At 38.4% G+C, this 22,183-nt stretch overlaps 1 protein-coding gene across 1 annotated transcript in view; it reads right to left on the reverse strand.

Annotated features, from left to right (window-relative positions):
- Positions 1-22,183, reverse strand: part of LOC135687402 (uncharacterized) — a 47,383-nt gene that overhangs the window by 22,910 nt on the left and 2,290 nt on the right. The window contains exons 2-14 of the mRNA XM_065203947.2: positions 16,178-16,420; positions 14,609-14,767; positions 9,960-10,061; positions 8,999-9,264; positions 7,832-7,918; positions 7,136-7,271; positions 6,496-6,728; positions 5,964-6,037; positions 5,380-5,443; positions 3,815-4,021; positions 2,391-2,545; positions 566-1,025; positions 50-251 (exon numbers count right to left, since the gene is read on the reverse strand). Of these exons, the coding sequence (XP_065060019.2) occupies positions 50-251; positions 566-1,025; positions 2,391-2,545; positions 3,815-4,021; positions 5,380-5,443; positions 5,964-6,037; positions 6,496-6,728; positions 7,136-7,271; positions 7,832-7,918; positions 8,999-9,264; positions 9,960-10,061; positions 14,609-14,767; positions 16,178-16,420 (2,388 nt within the window). The remainder of the gene's footprint in view (positions 1-49; positions 252-565; positions 1,026-2,390; positions 2,546-3,814; positions 4,022-5,379; positions 5,444-5,963; positions 6,038-6,495; positions 6,729-7,135; positions 7,272-7,831; positions 7,919-8,998; positions 9,265-9,959; positions 10,062-14,608; positions 14,768-16,177; positions 16,421-22,183) is intronic.

Below are 22,183 nucleotides of genomic sequence, written 5' to 3' on the forward strand. Positions count from 1 at the left end.
ACGAATTACGCGACAAAATCCATTAGAATGAAAATACCGTAAGACTTACCTCTGTTGCAATAACAAACACCATTGCTACATGTCCCATGTCCGCTACACAAGTTAGGACATAGGTGTCGCTGAATTGTCAAAGATGGGACAATCTGACCCCCTGAAATTGTGACCCAAGTGGATGCATTCTTAATAACTCTCTCTTCGCAATTGCTCTCTAGCAGGCCAAACAAAGTCACCGCCGGCTCTTCTGGAGTAAGCTGAAGTTAGGAGAAAAAACAAAGCTATTAATTTTCTACGTCACAGCACACGTGACATTTTCCCCCAAAAATTCTGTTATCCGTTTTTGGGGTTTTAGAAATTCCAGCATGCGGAAATAGCTTAAAAAAGCCATTAAATCTCATTGACGCAAGTAATTCAGAGAATTTTGTAACATGTCACAAAACAAATCTTCCGTTTGAAAAAAGTAAAATTTGTTTATTTTAGTTTGTTTATTTGTTTAATTTGTTTATTGCAGAGCATAGCCCCCCCCCCTAAATCTTATGGAAAATGGCAGCAAGAAATGGAAAAATACCTTGAGAGCATCATTGCAAAATGATTGTATTTTGTTTAAATCGAGTTTGAGTGACTCCCGGCAAAGAACTGCAAACAGAATAGTGCTTAGCTTTGTGAAGCACTCCTCTTTTGTTCCAACGTTGGCTTTTGGCTGTGGAGCAATCAGCAATGTCTCCTCTCCTTCAGTCCGAAGTAGGTTGATATCATCCCAAGGGAAAATGTACAACCGACTCTGAAAACCAAGCAGCATATTGGAGAGAACGATATCGGTTATGTCCATCTCAAAGCTGAGCACAGGTACGCTGATTCGGTCGTTTCTCAGGCAGGAGTAGGCATTTTTGCAAGCATCCGATTGGGTGTTGTTGCACACTCTAAATGCCTTGACGACATCATTTATCGAGCATGCGCACATGAAATTCTGCTTCCTTGGGATACCTTGTACGGCAGGCATAGTGAACAAGTTGTTTAGGTCTCCCAGTCTGTCGAATTTAGATAAATTTCATATTAGAAATCGGTTGAATAGCCAAAATTCGATTTGAGTAGAGTGCAGAATCGGGGCTGCTATGACGCGAAGAGTTTTGAAAATAGAACCATTAGAAAATTATTTTGAAAATTGAGACATTGGTAATGTATTCGTGGCAGTATCAGCAAAGTCACAAGTATAGTAAGGCCTCGCGAATGAAAAACATTTTAAAGAAACTTGTAGACACAAAAATAAGAACAAAAGAAAGACCCAATATAAAAGGAACTTCTTAGGCGGGGCCTTACCTAAATTTGATGAAAAATGAAGATTATGAAAAGGCGTCCATGGGGACAGGGCATAAAAAGACATTTCTTTTCCGCGACATAAATGAGGGCCATACCGAACAGAAATGAGCAAAATGTTTGATAACATTTCCAAAGGAGTTCCATGGTCTTAAAAGAATTATCCGAACATAAAAATGAAACTGTAAAAAATAAGGAATTGGAAATATATTTATGACTTCAGCTTGTCGTCCATCTTATTTCCCCATTCATTATAAGTTCATAGGCTTTCACAGGCTCTAAAAACCAAGGGTATGATCGTAAAGCATTTGCTTAGTTGAATGTGCCCCAGGAAATGTGGGATAATCAAAAGATGCTGCGTTGCAAACTGTTTGGTACTTCAGTTGGTCAAGTGATTGGCATTCAATGAGAAGAAAAAAATCTGTTTCTAAGATTTTTAATTTTGTCTACATAGTCAAAAAGGACACCACGAAATACCTCTCAAAGTGCACAATTAGGCAAACCTAAAGTCACTAAGAATTTGTAAGTGAAAGAGCTCGGTTTGCCAATTTTTGGATTTTTGTTGCTTTGGCCTAGTTCATCGATTTTACCACCAATCCCAATTGGTGCGGAAAGACCATTTCCTTGTGTCCCATACCTCACCCATTTGTAGCACATTTTAATGGTTTTGCAAATCAAAAGAAACTTGTTGATGCTTCTCTGGCTTGCTGGTCCAAAACCAAATAATCTGAAAAGTTATTTCTAAGACATCAAAACTTTTTAACTTTTATGATCATGATTTTTGAGGGGAATAACTAGTAAAAGACTTTCGTTTAAAACCTCTCCCTTTTTTACCTCCCTTACTTACCTTCCCTCCCCTCCCTTACCTACCTCCCCTCCCTTCCATCCCTCCTCTCCCTTACACACTTTCCCTCCCTTCCATCCCTACCCTTCCCTTCCTCGCCTCCCTCCCTCCCCTTCCTCAAAATCAGTCCACATACCTTGCGTTCTTCACCGTTCCTTTTCTCCCCTCCTTCACCCCCTCACCCCCTCGCCCCCTCGCCTCCCTCCCTCCCCTTCCTCAAAATCAATCCATATACCTTGCATTCTTCACTGTTCCTTTGTAAAATTGTGGATTTTTGCCTGTACACAGGCCTTCCACATTGCCAGTATCAACGCTCGGTGACTGAAGGAATATGTTCATTCCCCATTCGAAGACATCAGCACGAACAAAGGCACCAGAGGGAAAGTACACCTGGAAGGAATGAGCACAAAAAGGTGAACAGTTTGAAGTTTTAAACAACTAAGATATATACAGCAAATCAAACGCGTTATCAATGTTACCCATAATGCAATTCAATCTCACTATCTACCCTGCCCGTGCGCTTCAAAGAAATTTCGAAGTCCGAATACGAAAAACCTAGGACTACCGTAATGCCTCGAATAAGCGCCCGGGCGCTTAGTTAATTTTTGAAGCTCCAAGATGGGCGCTTATTTAAAAAGTAGATTTGGGTGCAAATTGTGTTGTTCATTAATCGTTCTTTTTGAATTGCTTTCCAATTATGTTTTCGTTGAAAATTCGAATAAGCGCCCATTTCTGAAGGTTGAATGATAGGCGCTAATTCGAGGGGTTGGCGCTTATTCGAGGGGTGGGCGCTTATTCGAGGCCGCCTGAACTAGACCTGTGATACACGTAGGTAGTCGAACTATCTCAGGGAACCTATTCGGGCAGCATTAGCTCTCTGGCAGATCTTACCAAGAAAAGCAAGAAAGGCAGTATATTGAAACTTTGAAACTTTCGATTAACATATCTGACAGGCTTACACTTGCCATAACTGATCACCTTAACTGTATGCTCGGGTTAGAATGCGAGCAAGCACAACTTATCACATGAAAGATTATATGAACACACCCTATCTCACATGCTATACCCCGAAAAAAAGTAGTGGTCAAAAGATGCTTGTAAAATACATCTGTTGTTTCTTGCACAAATGCAAAAAAATTGCCCCTACATAAACCATGTTCATGGTGGAAAAACTTGTAAATTGCCTTCAATGTAACATTGACGTTAAAACCAGCAAAAGGGTGTCTTTTGTTGACAGAACAACTTCTTCCTCCTTACTTTCCGCATCACCCTTGTCTAAAGCATTGGGATACTTCTTGGTGTGCCATGGAATTCTCCAACTACACCTAACTAGTCTTAAAAGCAGGCACTGCTTCCACATCGAATGAATAGAAATATTATCTTATCATAGAATACTTTTTCTTTATGTTCATTTTATTCCTATTCAAGACACTTCGACGAGAACGACTCTATATTGTGAACATAGGCCACATAATTTTCTTTATTAACATTTTCTGTTAGTTGTGTGCCTCGTGATTTTGTCATGTAAAGGTGTACCGTGGATAAAAATTAGTTAAGAAATTACCATACCAGTTACTGTAGACAGTTGTCCCAAGCAATTACCATTTTAAGTTCAGAGTAACCCATGTATAGGATCGAAGGCAATACAAGACTACTCACCGAGAATCGTTTCCCTTGATTGGCCTTGGCAATTTGCACTCCTCGACTCAAGAAAGCTCCACTGAGTATCGATATCTGAACGGCAGTCTTCCCTGGCTCGCCATCACACATGTCCACGCTGATGACGTCAAAGTTCTCCTTCACAACAAAGCCACAAGCACAGCTTCCTTGCGGTAGATTCGGACAAGGCCAAAATCGAGTATGCACCTGAGATATAAAGCTTAACGTAAGTGTGTGACAATGAGTATAAGGGTAATTTATTATAGCAATTCTCATAGAGAATTATCAACGATGCACTATTCTATAATATCTCCCTCATCCCTTGAAACAATGGTGACTAGCAATAAAAAGGTTCGTCATAGCTTAAGTTCGTCAAAGGGTGCTATGTTATAAGCTTTAGGCTTTTCAACCAACATTGTATCCAGTTTGATATTCATAAATAGCCTAGACATTTTATAACAGTAAAAAAGTTTATTTTTCCTTCATTCATTGAAATGACAGGAAGACTCTATCTCAGACAAACATCACGTGATGAGCCTCTGGTATTCTCTTTATGCTTCAAATACTATGTGTTATAACTTGCGAAACTGGATGGGTGTCGTCTGAATAGAAAGTGATATCGTGTTTTTTGACCTTAACAATTACTCTGTCTTGCAATGCTAGTGAAATTACTAAACGACTGAAAGGCCAATAAAAGGGACTCTACCGAAACAGTGAAATGTGAATCTCTTTCTTTCTCAGCAATGATTTCGTTTGGTATTCACAATTACAACGCCAATAAAGAAATTTTGCAAGCATTCTTTCCACTTTTGCAAATAAAGCCACACATATTTAAGGCCAAAATGTGCATATCCCTTTAACTGCGAAAACATTTGAAATCCAAAGCAAACATATTGCTGATTGTGTGTAACTGATATTTCCTTTCTGTAAAATTTGCCTTAGTGTATGACAAGGCCTGGCCCCTCATTTAAGCTGTTCCTTTTATTCGGGGCTTCTTTTGCAATCTTAGGTTTGCTGAGAATGTTGAGTGAAATATGCTGATTAATAAACAGTGCTGCCAACAGTCTTTTCTTTTAATGCACTTCTTTTAACTTTTTTCCTTGTTAATTTTGCTCTCACCTTTATGATGCGGAAATGAGCTCTACCACGAAACCTATTACAGTGTCCAAAAATTGACCTGAATCCCTTTAGACAAAATGCCTTCAGTATAGTTTTTCTTTTTTAGGAATGCAAACCAGTCTAATATAATAAAAATGCTAATTTTTAATGAGAAACGTTTAACCCGTGGGTACTTTTCAGAACACATATTGTCCACACTGTCAAACTTTGCCCAGCTGAAGAGATAGCCCTGAGTATACGGAATGGTACACCATATGGAATTTATCGATTTCGAATATGCAGAAGAGTGCATAAACCGATTAAAAACGTTTGTTTAGGCTTGCCAGGAACTTCAGGTTGGCATGACTTGACTTAGGCCCAATTTCTGATATGGCTGTTCTTATTTGGTATGAGACAATTTGATGTCGTTGGGCTCCACTGCCTTCGAAATGAAGAAATTAACCTACCTCGAAAACCCTTGACAAACTTTTGTACAATTTGAAACTCCCACGTTGTGATACGATCGTCTTTCTGAAAATTGAAGGTAAAATGAAAATAACATATAGTTAGCTTTGACTCAGAAAAGAACTAGCTTTTCTACAATAGAGATAAGTCTTCTTTCATTTGATTGAACAGTCCCCATCTGCGTTTTAATTGAAGAAATTATGTAAAATCAAGAAATTAAGAAATTTGTACAGTGATAAACCGGATCTTTATAGTCGAAAATTAAAAATTATAAAGTAATAATTGCTTTAGTTGGGGACAGCAATAAATCTGATTCTAACGAGAGCAACAAAAATAAATTTAGAACATGCACGAACGCATTTGTTTCTCCGGGAATATTTACCACTGTTGGTCTGTTATTGTTTGACACGTCCCCCGTCCATGCAGCCAAAGAGCATGCGTAGCTGTGACTTAATGTCATTGTTATTACGCATAATCTGTGGCAATAAAGACGGGGGATGACTCAATCGCAAGAAGACGAGCAGTTGTAGACACAAGTAGGTCAGCGAAATGGAAAGCTAAAAGGATAGAAATTGAGGAGACATACTTGCCATTCAATCTCAGAACGATGCCGGATAGAATAACACTGCACCGGTTGGTTTCGATATCTTTCACATGAACCTAAAATGAAAGATCAATCATTAAGACATTATATTACAATAAAACAGACCATACGGAGAAGGAGTTGTGGTGTGTGACGCAGGTTAGCAAGGAACGTAAGTTAGCAAGGAAGAATTTAAGTGATGAATTAGCTAGGTTAGCAAGGAAGAATTTAAGTGATGAATTAGCTAGGTTAGCAAGGAAGAACTTAAGTGAGGAATTAACTAAGTTAGCAAGGAAGAATGTAAGTGAGGAATTAGCTTGGTCCTCATAATTCTTCCGATGCAACGGCCTACAGCGTAGCAAGAAAGAATTGATGCGGCGAAGAATTCTCACAAAAAAATGTGCTTGATGGATACAACCTTCTTTTTCTATAGTTTTTTGTAATATTTTTTCTATGTTAAGTGTAATGGCCGCAGGGTTGTCATGTATTTGTTTGTTCAGGTAAATTTTATAAATAAAATCAAATGGATAAATACCTGAATATCGGGTGGATCGTAGGCTTTCCATCCCACTGCCTTTAACGCTCTCACCCGCGCGGTAACAATTCGCGTCGCTCGGTCACCGTCTTCAATGAAGTCCGTCACCGCGGTAAGATCGAGAGTTCCATCACCGCAGCCATTCACGTCGCAAGCCTTTCTTTTGACTCTGACTTCACAGGCAGACAAGGCGATATCGGATCTCAAGGTTGCTAGCTTTTTTGGATCTGGGTCTAAAACATAGAAGTAGATCCATATCAAATGTTTCAAGAAAGAGGAGACCCTTCCGAACGCCAAGGACGTATTAGGTCTTAAATGAAATGGAATGATGTGGAGTGAGAGAAGGCGTTTGTGAGAGCCATGGCCGAAATATGACCCTCAAGTTTAAGCAATGAGGCTTTGCGTAGAAAATACAAAATGAATTTAAAGTAATGATTCAGGGGAGGGGATCACTCTTGGAAGACTTGCATGGGTTTTCATCCTTCTTAAAAAACAAATTGTACCGTATAAGATTGTAGCGAGTTCATTGTAAAATGGTATAGTGTGAACGGGACCTAGATCAAAAGGAAACCATTGTCTTTTTTGAAAACTGAATGGGCGTCTTGAGATCAAGAATTAGGAAAACTCAAAAAGAACTTACTGTCAACACTCAGGTACAAGGGAATTGAGATATAGCAATCGTTGCCGCCATCTTTGCAAAAGATTGGGACGGTGCTGGTGAATTGAATTTTGTGCATTTGCTCGTCTTCACCTATCACTAAACGATCTGGAACTGCCTGAAATTTCAAACAATGTTGTATTCATAATACCGTAATTGGCCTATTCTTGCATGGGTATGGCCAGCATTAGAAGACACGGCAAATTCAACAGAGGAAGTGCAATGTGCGACACAAACTCTTTGATGCCCAGAGCCACAACGAGCTGAACGAGTCAACTTCTGGTGGCCCCGCCTAGAGCCCGACAAGAGCTTGAGTATCTCGGACACGATGAACCCTATTTCATAAGTTATTCAAAATTATAACAGAAGACCCCTCTCATTTGTCTGGCAAATGAAAAGAGAATCTAGTTTACTGGAGATAATACAACATATTACAAGACTAGTATAAAGATGTTTTCTCTGTCCTCCATAATATGTTTAATCTCAGTTAAAACTGACGTAGTACTATTCCTCTGACTTCTTTATGGGCCTCTTGATAGCGTCGAGTCCCGTGGTAGTTTCCCCACCCTTCATCCCCCCTTGGTGGGTCTGTACATACTCTTCAATATTTTAACGATACTTTTTTGCGTTTTTCATGGTTTAATCTTTTTTATTTTCATATCAAGAAAATTGACTTACTTTTATTCCGACATAGAAGCCTTCACTTAGAGTGGCATTACCCTTTTCTGCTGCCCCTTCATAATATGGTTGGACATCGCAGTAGATCTGGCGAGACAATGCAAAAATTGAATTTGCATATAGGAAGCGTTCTGTTAAAAGTTCCGTCAATTCATAACTGCTAACATTTTCTACACCCGGTGACGCCTTCGTCTTAATGTCTTAATATGCAAAAATATTATTCTCAAATCATAGCTGAAACAATAGATGTTGCATATTATCATAGCAAAATTCGAATACAGCAATATTCGCCTGTAATTTTATATACTGAAGTTGAATCTAGCTATAGTTGAAGCGTTTATCTAATGCATGTGTCTAATTAACGGATTTGTAACCTTTTTCACTGGACTGTCTAATTAAATAGGATTTTCAGTATATACTGATTTCATCTACTAAAATGTAACAAGGAATTTTCGGATGGATTCGAGCTAAAAGAACTGCTTTGTCTTTTTTGTCGTGGTATTGGTTACAAGTTTCATTACCAAGCTGCATTTCCCAAAGTCTGAAAATATTCAAATAAATGTTTAGAAATAAATGATTTGCAAACAGTGCTAAATCATTCGATTGTTTGACTTAATAACACACTGATGATAAAGAACATAAATCTATTTGTTAAACAAATCTTGAGATGTCTTCTACTCATCCAACGCTGACCCAAATATACATTTCTCGTTGGGAGACGAGAGAGCGAAAATCTTCAAATGAGCGAGGCAAACCCCCGACCTTGAGTCATAGAGCATGCGTAATAATTCGTTCCGTGCATATGCTCTTTGACCCAGGACAGAGGTTTGCTGCACTCATTAAAAAACCTCTCTTGCTCGTCTCAATCAATTTAATATTCATTCAAGTCTGTACCACAGGTTGGCAAGAGGAAAGATCTTCTACGACATCACATAAGGGGCTAAATTCTAAAAAAATACTGAGGCTAATAGAAGCCAATTTATCATTTCACCATTATTTCACAATTATGTTGCTTTTCTACAGCCTCCTTTTCCTGTTCCCTTATTGAAACAGAGACACAACGTATTCTATCATTTTTTTAGTAAAATATTATACTGAAGTGCGCCTCCGCAACACTACAAACTTTTACACCATAAATTCTAACTAAATTCTGAGGACTATGCTTACCGTCACTCCAAGCGGCAAATCTTCTCCCAGTTTTACTTGGAAAAGTGAAGGGCTCCTTGATACTGTTTCTGAAAATATGGAAATCCTGCCAAACTTTCCACCAAAGAAGGTAACCGGCCTGAACCAGTTAACTCGGAACTGGGCCTTTTCCGGGCGACTGGCAGAGGACTGGAAAGCACACCCAAACACAACACTATTCTGGGCACCACCTCGGGCTTGAATTCGAGGCTGCCTTGTCACATTAGGGGATTCTTCGATATTCAAATCTGAAAAAAAAACATTTGTATCAAGAGCAACATATAATGATTGTTATAACGTCCTAGGCAATCGACATATAGTCGCGTCATGTGTCAATCACTAATTGGCCAACCAATGAGCGTGATACCACTTAGACGCTTATGATTGGCTGATGTAGTCTGATAGATGGCATTAGACACCTAAGTATTCGCCAATTATCACTATCTTTATTTCTAACTTCAACATATTAATCCTAATTTTAGGCCTAGCTTTTGTCTGTAGTATTTTTATGTTTAACCGTTATAGAGGAGAATTGATCTCGGATGGAGGCTTCAAAAGATGTGGCCTTTAAAACAGATTAACCAGGAAATAAAATACAGATACACCAGGCCCGTAGCCAAGGGGTGGCATGGGGTGGCACCCCTGGAGCAAGAGAATTGTTTATTTCGATCTCTTATTATCCATATATCACCCAATTATTATGGTTATTGGGGCCTTTTAAGATGGTGTCTGGCACTCAAAAAAACTTTCGCTGCTAAGCAAAACTTAAAAAAAGACTTGCTGAAACGTCTGCCTGCAACAGGTCTGGGGATTTGCCACCCCTACATCACAGGCCTGGCTACGGGCTTGAGATACACTGCAAAATTTGCTAACTAACTTCATAGCATGCATCACCATTCATTACTTTTAATAGATCTGGATTACAACGTAAAAGTCCCGTTACCTAAAACAACGTCTTGAAAATTGTTATCCAAAATCGAATTCCTTGACAACGCTGAGACATCTGTTTTCAGCGTTTTGGATTTCAAAAGAAGCTCATCTGTGTCTGAAAAGAAAAGGAGATAGCGTTGGTAATTATTTCTAAGCTACAAGCATTACCGTACGTTTAAAATTCTAACACGAATATTGACAAACCAGCAATCTTTATCATGTTCGTCATGTAACTCACACGAAAATCTCTATGACCTCAAGTAATATAAAAATTGACAAATAAAAAGACAACAAGAAAACAAATATTACATGCTTTAATCACTTGTATCATTCATATTTCAAGCATTTGCCTTTAGAGTAAATTTAACGCGAATAACTCAAAGCAAGGCAAGAGGTAACCGCAACAAAAGTTTATCAATAGTTTCAGCTTATTACAACTTCAAATTTGTAAACTATAAAATAATATCACCATATCACAGTTGTTTAATTACTTGGACATATCATAATTCAAATTTATCTTTAACAAATAGCAATTTAACATAATCAGTTAGATATGCGCCGGGAAAGTCAACCATTGCTTTATGTCGTAAAGGTTATTTTTTTGAGAACATAACGACCCGAAGAATCAGTCCTGAATAAAGATCTTAGCTGCAAATCAAAACACCAAAACCTGATCTAAAAAATCCAAAAAAAGATTCACATCCTTATATCTAAAAACATTCTTTCCTTTGTTTAAATGACATTGCAAAGAACATTTCTCAGGATATCACCTTTGGCCCTAAATTCTCTTTTTCGTACAAATTCAAACTACTTCAAGGCATAAAAAACGGCCAAGGACTAATGGGTTTCTGTTCCATCTTTGGCTCAAAATTAAGGAAGATTCCCATTAACTCCCTGTCAACTTCCAGAAAATGGCTGAAATGAAATAGTATTTTCAAGGTAACATTTTCCTCGGCCAGGGGAGCTTTGTTTGAATTACATAATCTAGCCAAAATCATTTTGCGCAACTCTCTTTGATTATAAATATTTTGATAAAAGTAACTGCAATTTTTATGGAATATTATTTAAAGAAACTTTTTCGCTAGGAATACTACAGCAGAATTTGATGGATACAATCAATCAAACAATTATAGCCATCAATCAGTTAATCACTTTAATTAATAAATCAGCAAATCAGTAAATCACTCCAATCAATAAATCAGTCAACAAATCGATCTATACATAGCAATATTCTATAAGATTGGTGAGTTCTTCTTGTTTCTTCCACTGTTCAACCGACGTTTTGCATCTCAATGCGGTATTTCATATATGAGCCATAACTTAAATACTCCTTTAACACCTTATATTTTTCCTTCAAAGGTACCGCTGCAAAATTATAATTTTCATTGACCATTTGGCTCTAATGTGGTTCTGTGTTTCTGATCTGACACTATTCTAAACTTCAATGGTTGCTTTTATTTGTTTGCCTATCTAATTTTACTGCTATATCCTATTCTCTAAAAAAGGCCTGTATCACTACAAAACTGCTTTAAACGCCAAAGGTATTTCTACATATAGATGGCAATGCGATTAGAAATAAGAATAATTGCTTAAAGCAAGATCGTCAAAGATGCAGGGCTGAAAATTGTCTTTCAACGAACTGTTAATTGCTCTATTTATCAATGATGGCATTGATGGGCTTAGAAGGATCCATGTTTATCTAATTAGCTTCTTTCTGATTTATTTATTCCAGCCGCAAATTTCAGTGAAAATGACTGGAGCAGAACAAACTTGACTGACCCAACCCGGCCTGTCGAAAGGAGCTTAAGGAAACCAGGAGCTTGGCCGCAAACCAAAAGTAAAAAATTGGATGAAATTTGGTTTACCAGGGTTCCGATCATGATAAAGCTCGTTTTGAAGAACTAGGGTCGAAGCTGATCTCTTTTACACGACATTGGCAACGGAAATCGGGAGGTCGCTTCGGCAGCAAGGCACCTTCAACCAACGTCTTGATAAATTAAGCTTCTAATTAGAGTGACAGACTTAAAATGCCGGCTGTCAAAAATGATGATAAAGATGAAGGGTTCCTGTATGAATGAATGAAGAAAAAACAGATTGAAATGAATTCATTGCAAGGTAAAGCAAGGTAGAGCCATCAGCGGCGATGTGTTATCGCCCACTAGAATTAACACAGCAATAATGGCAACTAAGGACAAGAGGCTTCGTCGATTTGCTTTTAGGGAATTCCCACTGTAAAGGATTGATTTTCAATGCGATTTTCTGGCACTTTTCTATGCTATAAAATTGCAAAAAGAAGAAATGTAGACCTTACACACACGTTGCTTGGCAAATGAGTTGAAAAATCACGAAAAAGACTTCTGTTACATGACTTGATGAAATCGTTATTCCTTCATCGGTCATAAATCTTTTTGTCAGCCTCTATCCAAAGACCAAAGGCAATCGAGTGCCCCCCTCCCTATTTTCTTTATCACATAATCCTATTCATCCACAAGAAAGTTCTTTAAGCTTTTGATTCCTATCAGTTTAGCTAAGCTAGAATTCTAGCTTTCAATTATTGAAACGAAATTTTCCAATACAGTAAATCCTCGAATCGCCCACCCCTCGAGAAAGCCCCCTTCCCCTCGAATAAGCCCCAACCCTAGAGCTACAAATTGTCGATAATCCCCCCCCCCCTCGAATAAGCCCCACTGCTACCGTAATTTCTCGAATTGGACCCCTCAATTTGATTAACTTTGCCATCTAAGGTTGCCTATGGCGTTTTTTTTAATTACCACAACAAATTCATACTTTTGGTAGTAATTAATTAAATACTCATTAAGAAATTCCTACTAAAATAAACGAGGTCTTTTAATAATGTTTTCTTAATGTCTACAATAGTTTATAACCCCCTCCCTTATATAAACTCTCGAATAAGCCCCCATCCAAAAATATCAAAAATAAATAAGCCCCCAATGGGACTAATTCGAGGATTTACGGTACTTGACAGCTGTTATAATTGGACTTTGAATGTATCCAAAATGGCCTTAAAATGAATATTTATGAAGGAGAAATATTTCAACCGTATGATGTATCATAGCACTTTAACTGACGTCATATGGCTCACAATCTAACCCTAAAAGCGTAAATGGCTGCATAGATTTTGATAACATTTTTTCTCGGTAAGTAAACCATCATTTCCAAACATGCAAGATCAAATCTATCTGTAATCCAATTGCATTTGCAGACGCAGGTTTTTAATAGAGTGTGCCATTGCAAGCCCCTAAACTATTCCAGAATACCACATTCCAAAAATATTCAAACTTGACCACAGAATGGTCCATTCACTAGTGCCAAAACCATCACAGAAAAAATTATGGTGAGCAATAAGTCTTTAAACTGAATACGAAGAAAAAACATATTCCTAAGTAGTTTTAGGGGAGATTGCAACAGAAACATGATCTGTTATGATGTTGTTCCAAAAATATATTGGCATTTATGACAAAGGTATTAACATGTGCCAGTGAAATGATATCTTTAAGTTTCGAAGTTAATGTTTTCATATATCCTCTGCAAGAATTCAACGCAATAGATCATTTAAATAGCTTCCGTAAATTTACATTTATAACTTAAAAAGCAAATTTACATTCTTTAAACATTTCCAGTAACTCAAGGTCGCCTTTCCGGCTCGTCAGATCTTAAAAATGTTTCACGAAGAGTGTGGAGTCAATCTAAACCCCTTGCTTAGTGCTACTAAAAGGATGCACATTTCGTGACTTTTTACACAAAGTTGATATCCTTTGTATACGGAAAAACAGGAAAACAAATGCAGACATTTGGAGTTCTGGGCTGTCAATTTTTGCTGCCAAGAAATGCTGTTTATATTCTTTTAATACATGATTCGTGGTTTAGGGTTACGTTCACAGTATCGGTTTTTAAATGAATGACGGCATTAAATGCGTAGAAAAGAAGGGTTGACAGAATCCGACCAAGTCAGTGGGTACCCTGTGTACCCGAGCCACAAAATTTCGAGCGCGCGTAAATAGAAAACTACGTGGAGAAGCGGAGGAGTGTCTAGCTGAGAAAAAAGATAGACGCCCCTCCACTTCTCTACTCCTATTTTCTTTTTCTGCACTTAAATTTATGTGGCTCTAGTACCCAGGGTATCAGCTGGAATACGGAGTAGCTTTTATGTTAACGTTTTCATTGGTGAATAGTACTGTTTTTAGTCTCATCTTTAATCAATATATTTGCATTTTGCACCACGTGGCATGAGAAATTACTTTGATATCTTTTGGAGAAGGCTCGCAGAGCATCCATTATTGGTAAAGCAGGGGTTCAGAACAAAAATGAAGACGGCCTAGTATCTGCATCGCAGCTGACGAGAACAAAGTGGTAGCGCAGGCGCAATGAGATTGATAGAATATGTCAGATTTTTGCACGAAGAGCAGCAATTTGCGTGATAACCAATTGTAAACATTTGCATTACAGATTTAGTTAATTGGGTTGATGCTTAATCGCATTGGAACGGTGACTCTCTGTTCATAGATACATAAGGTATTAACACGATTGGCCTTCAGGCTGATTTTCAATAACATGTTGAGCATTGACGTAACACCTAAAAGAGTGTAACCTTAGAACAGTCATTTATAGAACAAACCAGTTGGCATTAGATGAGACGTTTACCTTTAACGCAATATGCTGACGGACAGAATCCAGTAGGGCCTAACCGGTAAACGAGGAAATCGCCACAGTTTTTAATGACAACTTCGAGTTTCCAAGCACAACAAATCTTTCTGCCTCTGAACTCGATCGTCCTGCATCCGTCTGTCACGATTTGCTCACCTAGAATATTTTAAAAGATATTATATATTTTCAATAAGAACAAACTGAGCAATATCTGCATGAACACTTTTCATTTTCATTTCATTTCTAATTATTTACACATGGTAAAGCTATCAACTACATATACAGAAATTGCTTTCCAAGCTGCCCCGTACAAAGAAAAAAGATACACCCCAAAACTTAACAATACAAATATACAAAATAGTATAACAAAGTAAAAGCCGTTAAAAGTACTGGAACGAACGCCAGGAATAAAAAGGGTTACTTTATGTTCTGGAGTCTTCGAGACAGAACTTAAATTGTTTGAAACTGTTTGTTAATTTTGATTATGCGTCCAGGCCATTCTATAGTTTTGCCTCTTTAAAAGAAAAGCATTTTTGGTCAAATGTTGTTCTTAGACACGGGAGACGTAAATCGGTTTCGGTGTTTCGAAGTTTCCGGGTACTGGTTTCTGATAGCCTGTCGAACAGGCACGCAAGGTACGAGGGAGCCTCATTATTTGTTAACTTGTAAACCATTTTCAAAGTTTCTTTTACAATCAAGTCATTAACTGTCTGCCAGCCCAGTTTCTCTATAATTAGAAAAGCAGAAGCGTTGTTCGGGCTTTTGGTTACTTTTCTGGCCGCGCGATTTTGCAACTTCTGTAGCTTGTCTAGTGCCGTGATTCCGCACATCCCCCATACTGGGCAACATTAACGAAAGTACGGCTTCACCAGACTTTTATACATTGTTTGCACATGACTTTATAGGGAGGTATTGTTTGTAAAAGCGCAGCATTCCTAACGCCTTAGAGATCTTTTTGATTATATTAGCTATCGGCACGCCCCAGCTCTAATGTTGATCTACATATACCCCAAGGTATTTAGTGTGTTTAACGTGAAACTCGGGGTAGCATCTTAGGACCGTCGTGTTCTATACATTAAAACTTGTACTGCTCTGCTTATACGGTATCGAGTAATAAATAAATGTCTTACTTTGTCTTTCTTTTGTTAATAATTAATACATTAAATCGTTGATATATGTTTCAGAGACTCTCTCTGCTTACGTTCACAGTCAGAAATCTTTTAAATCGACGTATGTTCAGTTCATACATAGCAGGGCTGACCACCAAAATGAGGCATTCCCCCGAGCCAGCATCAACCAAGGTATCTTCCAGGGGCTGTTTAAGGAGGATAACATCATCTATTTCTCAGATAAGGTGGAAAAATAGTTGGTTACAGGTAAAGTGCCTACAGGTAGTCAAAATGGGGACGATATTGTAATCATCTTTGACTTCGACGTAAGCCGCGCCCCATAGAACCTTTCTTTTGCCAGTCACTGAAATGGCTAGATCCAGTCCTGGGTTAACGCCATTGCCCATTGTAACTGATCGCTTAGAAAAATAGCTTTAGAACTGAGAAAGTGGCTCACCAATCAGAGGTCGCTTTGGCATTGCGATCCAAACAGGCTCCTTTGTTCCACATGAAAAAACGTCCGGGCATTGGCTTGCAGCATCAACAGGTTGCCCATTGACTTCGAATCGGTACCAGTCTTCTTTGAGATAGCCATCGCATAAGTCATTGCCACCAGGCCTCGCTCCGAGGATTGAGGAGGAGACCTGTCTTTGTGCATCGTCAAGAACCTTGTGTCCAGCCGAGGCACACACAGGATCATCTGGGGAAACAAAAACAGTAAACTTAAATATTTCCTAATCTAATGTGAACTTAGAATTAAAGGGGCAGTGTTTGCAATAAAAAACCAAGGGGTGATTTCTTGTCCAAGGGATGCAGGTAATTTTGAATTTTTCAGTAGTTTTTACCCTTCATATTAATTCCTCTTTAGGAACCGGAAATGTTTAAAAATACGGCGAAACATGGCTACCACGAGACACCTTGATAATTAAACTCAAGGTATGTGAATGGCAGGGACCAATGAAGCATCCAAGGCAGGGACCAAGGCAGGGACCAAGGCAGGGACCAAGGCAGGGACCAAGGCAGGGACCAAGGCAGGGACCAAGGCAGGGACCAAGGCAGGAACAAAGGCAGGGACCAAGGCAGGGACCAAGGCAGGGACCAAGGCAGGGACCAAGGCAGAGACCAAGGCAGGAACAAAGGCAGGGACCAAGGCAGGAAGGCAGGAACAAAGGCAGGGCCCAAGGCAGTGACCGAGACAGGGACAAAGGCAGGGACCAAGGCAGGAACAAAGGCAGGGACCAAGGCAGGGATCACGGAAATTGATTGTTATTTTGAGAGGTTGAAGGGTAAAAAATTTCCGACTGAAAATCACCCAATTGTAATTGTGTACTGGATCCAACCCAAACTCAAACTTAATATAGTTACACCCTCACAGCTATCCATCCTGGTACTTTCGGGTCTGGTGAATGGCATTGAGTGAAACCAAGATAAATTATATTGGTGAGATTAAACTGCCAATACACCATAGTATTCGAATTGATATATAATAGAGCTGTTGTACTGTCACGATGCATTCGAATATGACAATCATGAATAAGGAAGAGCTGTATTGCCTTTAACTTAGTTAATGTGTCTGTATCACCTAAGTAGTTAATGTGTTTGGATTTCCCTCTTTGAACCAGCGACTGCGTGCTTTCCCCCTCAGTTAAAAGGAATGCTCCTAACACTATGTTACTTACCCATTGTCACAATGCTGAGTTGGCCTAATGTCACAAATGCTACGGTTGAAACAAAAAGCAATAGATGTCTGGAAAGTTAATCTATAAAACTTCAACGGGAGCCTACGCCTGCCAAACTACAATAAGCAATTGTATCTTTTGCTGGATTTGCTAGTGATACCAAAAGCCATGGTGCGATTCTTACCGCCGAGAAGAAATGCCTCTTTTTGGCGTCAATAAAAGGCTTCGAGATTACTATGAGCGCCAGCGCGGGTCTGCGATTGAGTGTTAAATTATTGAGTGTCTGATTGTTCTTTGTTACTTTCAAGGAACAATTTCATGAAGGCAATCGATATGAGATAAGAAGAGGATCATGACTTGGCTAGTCTTGTGACCTCTTGTATAGGGGTTAATATATAATAAGAATATAATAATTTATTAGGTGGTATTGGAAAAGAAATTATACAAGGAAGCCTGATTTAACTGTGAACATAACATGGTCAGTGGCGACGCGATAATGATCAGTGGCGATGCGATAATGATCAGTGGTGATGCGATAATGGTCAGTGGCGATGCGATAATGGTCAGTGGCGATGCGATAATGGTCAGTGGCGATTCTAAGCCCCGAGCCATCGATAAATTTTTTGGTCCCTTCATTTGTCCCCCTTCTCCAATTTTTCTAAAAAGATTTAAGGTTATTTGTTAGTGTTTCCGCCTATATGTTCTATATAAGTTTTCGATATTACATTTATTTATTCATTATCAATACCTATATAGACATTGGTTAGCTCCTAGGGCCTTGTGCTTGATTGTAGTGATATAAATTGCTCGGGCGTTCTTTCTGAAATTTCCAGATTAAATCATTACTACAGTTTTTGAAACAAGCAGGTTTTGATCACCTTAAACAAAGCGGTTATTTGATAAATATGTCCCGTACCCTACTGCCTTAGGATTTTCTGTGATGCCCTCCCCCTCCCCCAATTTCCCAGGTTAGAAGCGCCTCTGGTAATGATGCTATAATTTTTTTCATTTTTTCATTTTAAAATTATTAATGCACGGTAGCCCCGTCAGTCATGACTGATTTTCAGGGGGCCGTGCCAAAAACTTTACAAATTAAAAAATCAACTGATATATGTGTGATGATGTATGATACATCTAAAAATCTACTAAAAATCTACATAATGATGGTGATGATGATTATTATGACACTTGCGATTATCGTGTTGTTGATTATTATCATTCTCATGACTTTGATTATGACATGTTCTTCAAAATGAACAAGGAAATGTAAAATGTGGGTCACCTGCTTTGGAAATGGGTCACTGGATTAACGAGACGACATAAGAAGGACGAACACAGTCGCTCTTTATGGACATTGCTGAAAAATAATCCAGGTATTTGGCTACGAAATCCAAGACTTAAATCCAGTTCTTAAAATTCAATCCCAGTCAAAGTGTTCATCAAATCAATTCACCAGCCGGTGTCACGTAATCCGAAAACAGAGAATTAAAGGCTTCATAACTTTAATTGTTGTCACTTGAATTCACTGTTACAGTGCGATGTCAGTGAAAAAGTTAAAACAGAGAAAACCAGCCATGTAAATTCATTGACGGGTGGCTACGTTATATTCTATGCATGTATTTGATGAAACTGGAATTAAGTTAGACAGTTTGAGACATTAAGGTACCAGGTTTGGTCTTAACTGGAGAAAATAAATAGGAAAAGCCACACAGGGTAACACCTTAAAAATCCAAGTAGTTTTACCAGAGAAAACTCAAATTATCATCAACGGAACGAGATTATTAACGGGGCGAGGGAACTTCTGAAATTTCGCTTATTCCTCATTCTCCACTTCCCCATTTCTCCATTTCCCCAATTCTCCATTTCTTCACTTCTCCACTTCCCCATTTCCCCACTTCCCCATTTCCCCACTTCCCCATTTCCCCAATTCTCCACTTCCCCATTTCTTCACTTTTCCATTTCTTCACTTCTCCATTTCTTCCCTACTCCATTTCTTCGCTTCTCCCTACAGGTTCTGCTCTGCATCCACATCTCGGCTTCGAAAGGAGTAATTGGTCAAGACAGTGACATAGCTTCTAACAAAATCGTTAAAGAAGGTCACAAAATGAAACCTCTGTGAAAATTTTGACAAAAATTTTGTTGAAGACATTGTCTGGTCGATACTAGCCTCGCTCTCGTCAGGAGTTGGAATCGAGATTACTTGTTTTCGACTGTAGTTGTAAAAATCTGCTTTTCAGCTCTTTAGCACAATATAATTTTTTCAATCCGGCACTTATCTGCTACTAAATATTTCTATACCCTTGAAATGATAATTCAAATGTTAAGCTCTTCATTGTTGGAGAAAAAGCCATTAAAAAGATTATAAAATATCGCCGTAATCATATTTTCCTCAAAATCTTTTGGAAGCAAGTGATGAATTTCAAATATACAATTAAAACCATAAGCCTGAATTCCTCTATGTTGATGTGTCTTTTTGCGAATAATATCCAATGGAAACAAGGTTAAGGGTCCCTCATAACATACGTGAGACCGTAACAAACATTTTCAAAAACGCAGTCAAACCCATCATTCTTTCCTCACTTACTTTCGATCCACGCCTGGATATAAATTTCTATTTATATTAAGTCATTATCCGATTTTTAAAACCTGAAGAGTGTTGATAAACAGTACTGTCGTGTTCATGATTTCGTTTTTCCGAGCTATCTTCGAACTCTTCAAACAGTAGTTTTATGAGTGAGATTTTTGAAGCAAGAAATATAAAACGTTAATTTACGATCTGTGAAATAATCTTTGCATTCCAAAAGCCAGGACAACTTATTATGGTAAGAAACTGTGAGATATTTAGGTCAAAAATTGTGGCAAACACTACCTCACAGTATAAGAGAGTCCCAATCATTGGCAACATTTAAAAAAGAATTAAGAGCACACCCTGTAGAATGCGACTGTAGATTATGTAAAATATTTATTGCAGGGTTAGGTTTTATTTGGAATATTAAACCTTAAACATTTTTAACATAGTACCATATATTTATTTCATACCAATTCTTCATAGATAGTTGGCCTTAATTAGCTTCTTTATAGCTATTAGACTTTCATCTAGTATGCCAGCTATAAACAAATTATTATTACTTATTATTATATATATTTCAAACAGTGTTTCATTCCACATAAAGTAATTACTAGTGATTAAAGAAAGGAAGTAGCCTAGGATGAAACACATCGTCCGCAAAAACCCCAACAGAACCCGCTACAAGCGTAACAGAAATAGTTCTCTTTGATATGATTGGACAATTAAGCATCCGTAATCCTGTTATCGTGTATATCAAATTGATGAACTCTTTACTTCTCAGCTATCTTTTATTAATTATTTATTAATTATCGACTCAAAAACCCCCTTGACATTCCAAAAGCCAGAACTGCCAATAATGGTATCAGATCATTAAGTGACCAAGGGCCTAAAATCTGGAATTCACTCCCGGAATCAATAAAGACAGCACACAATACTAAACAATTAAAGAATTTGATCAAAACGTGGTTCCTTGAAAATAGGTGCGCATGCTCATTTTGCAGTAAATGAACTGTCTTATGCAATCCTTGAAATTGCTTCATGTTTATTCACTATTGTAGAAACTAAAATTAAATAATCTACAATACAATACAAAACAATCTTTCGTTTGTGAATGAACTAAGTAAACTGTTAAGAAAGTCAGTTGTTGATGAGATGGCAAAAGCGTGACAAAAACGTCTTTTTTATGTCTCAACTCTTTGAGGGAACCTCTCGCAAAAGTGGTCAAGGAACCAGTTCACCAAATTTTTGGAAAAACCTAATCCCAGTAAGGTGGGGGCAGAGAAAACTTAGACCTGCCCAAAACGATCCCAAAACTGTTCTTAATCCATACAATTGTATGAATAATCTTGCTTAGGCTCATAGCATGCATACGATACATTTTAGGAGGCAATAAATTTTCCCTCCCATTCACAGTAAAAGAGGACAGACCTTTGAGACTTATTTACACTGAATTCAAAAGTAATGGAACTGTCGCACTGACAAGATAGGCACGGCTTGATAAACAAATCATGATAAGTAGCCTTTATACCAACAGCGCAAAAGCAGCCTCGTTTTCAAGCTGAAACCGTGCTCGCTTCTCCAGGGGGCTGAGCCCGTCGAAAATTATCGGAATTATAACAGGGGACTGAGTCCCCCCAGCCCCGTCAACACCAGCCTTGGTTCCTGCTCGTCGATTTCGTTCACTGAAATTGTTCCTGAACAAAATGTCACTTCCCTTCAAAGATTCTCTTACGAATCTAAACTTCAAGTAATACTCCGATTCATGTCTCGGGCTACTCAAACTAAAAAAGGTTATCCATCAACAAGTGATAATTTGTTGTGGTTGCTCGCAGCTTAAGGACTTCAGTTCTGATAATACAAAGAATTAGCTTGATTTGCTGGAAGAATTTCATGTCCTGGGGGAAGGCTTGTGTCTGGGAAACCAATTTCTCTGTACTCAAGAGTTGAGTAGAAAAACTCGTTCGAGATTAGGAATCAGAGACTCGGGTGTCATTGGTTTAATTTGAACTTGTCCACTTAATTTCTTTTAACTTGAAACGCTGGTTTGATTACAGTGGCCACGGGGCATACTGGGAATGTGATTAAGGGGAAAGACGAGACTGGGCAGAGTTCAATGAATGAGTTGTTGTTTGTGGGGCTGATCCCCTAACCCCTGTGTACCCTGTTTAACGGTGTTATTGCACATTATACCTCCCTCATTTTTTCTCATTCAGAA

The sequence above is a fragment of the Rhopilema esculentum genome, chromosome 20 (assembly GCF_057945365.1).
Source record: "Rhopilema esculentum isolate cy_ngs chromosome 20, ASM5794536v1, whole genome shotgun sequence".
Classification (NCBI taxonomy): Eukaryota; Metazoa; Cnidaria; class Scyphozoa; order Rhizostomeae; family Rhizostomatidae; genus Rhopilema; species Rhopilema esculentum.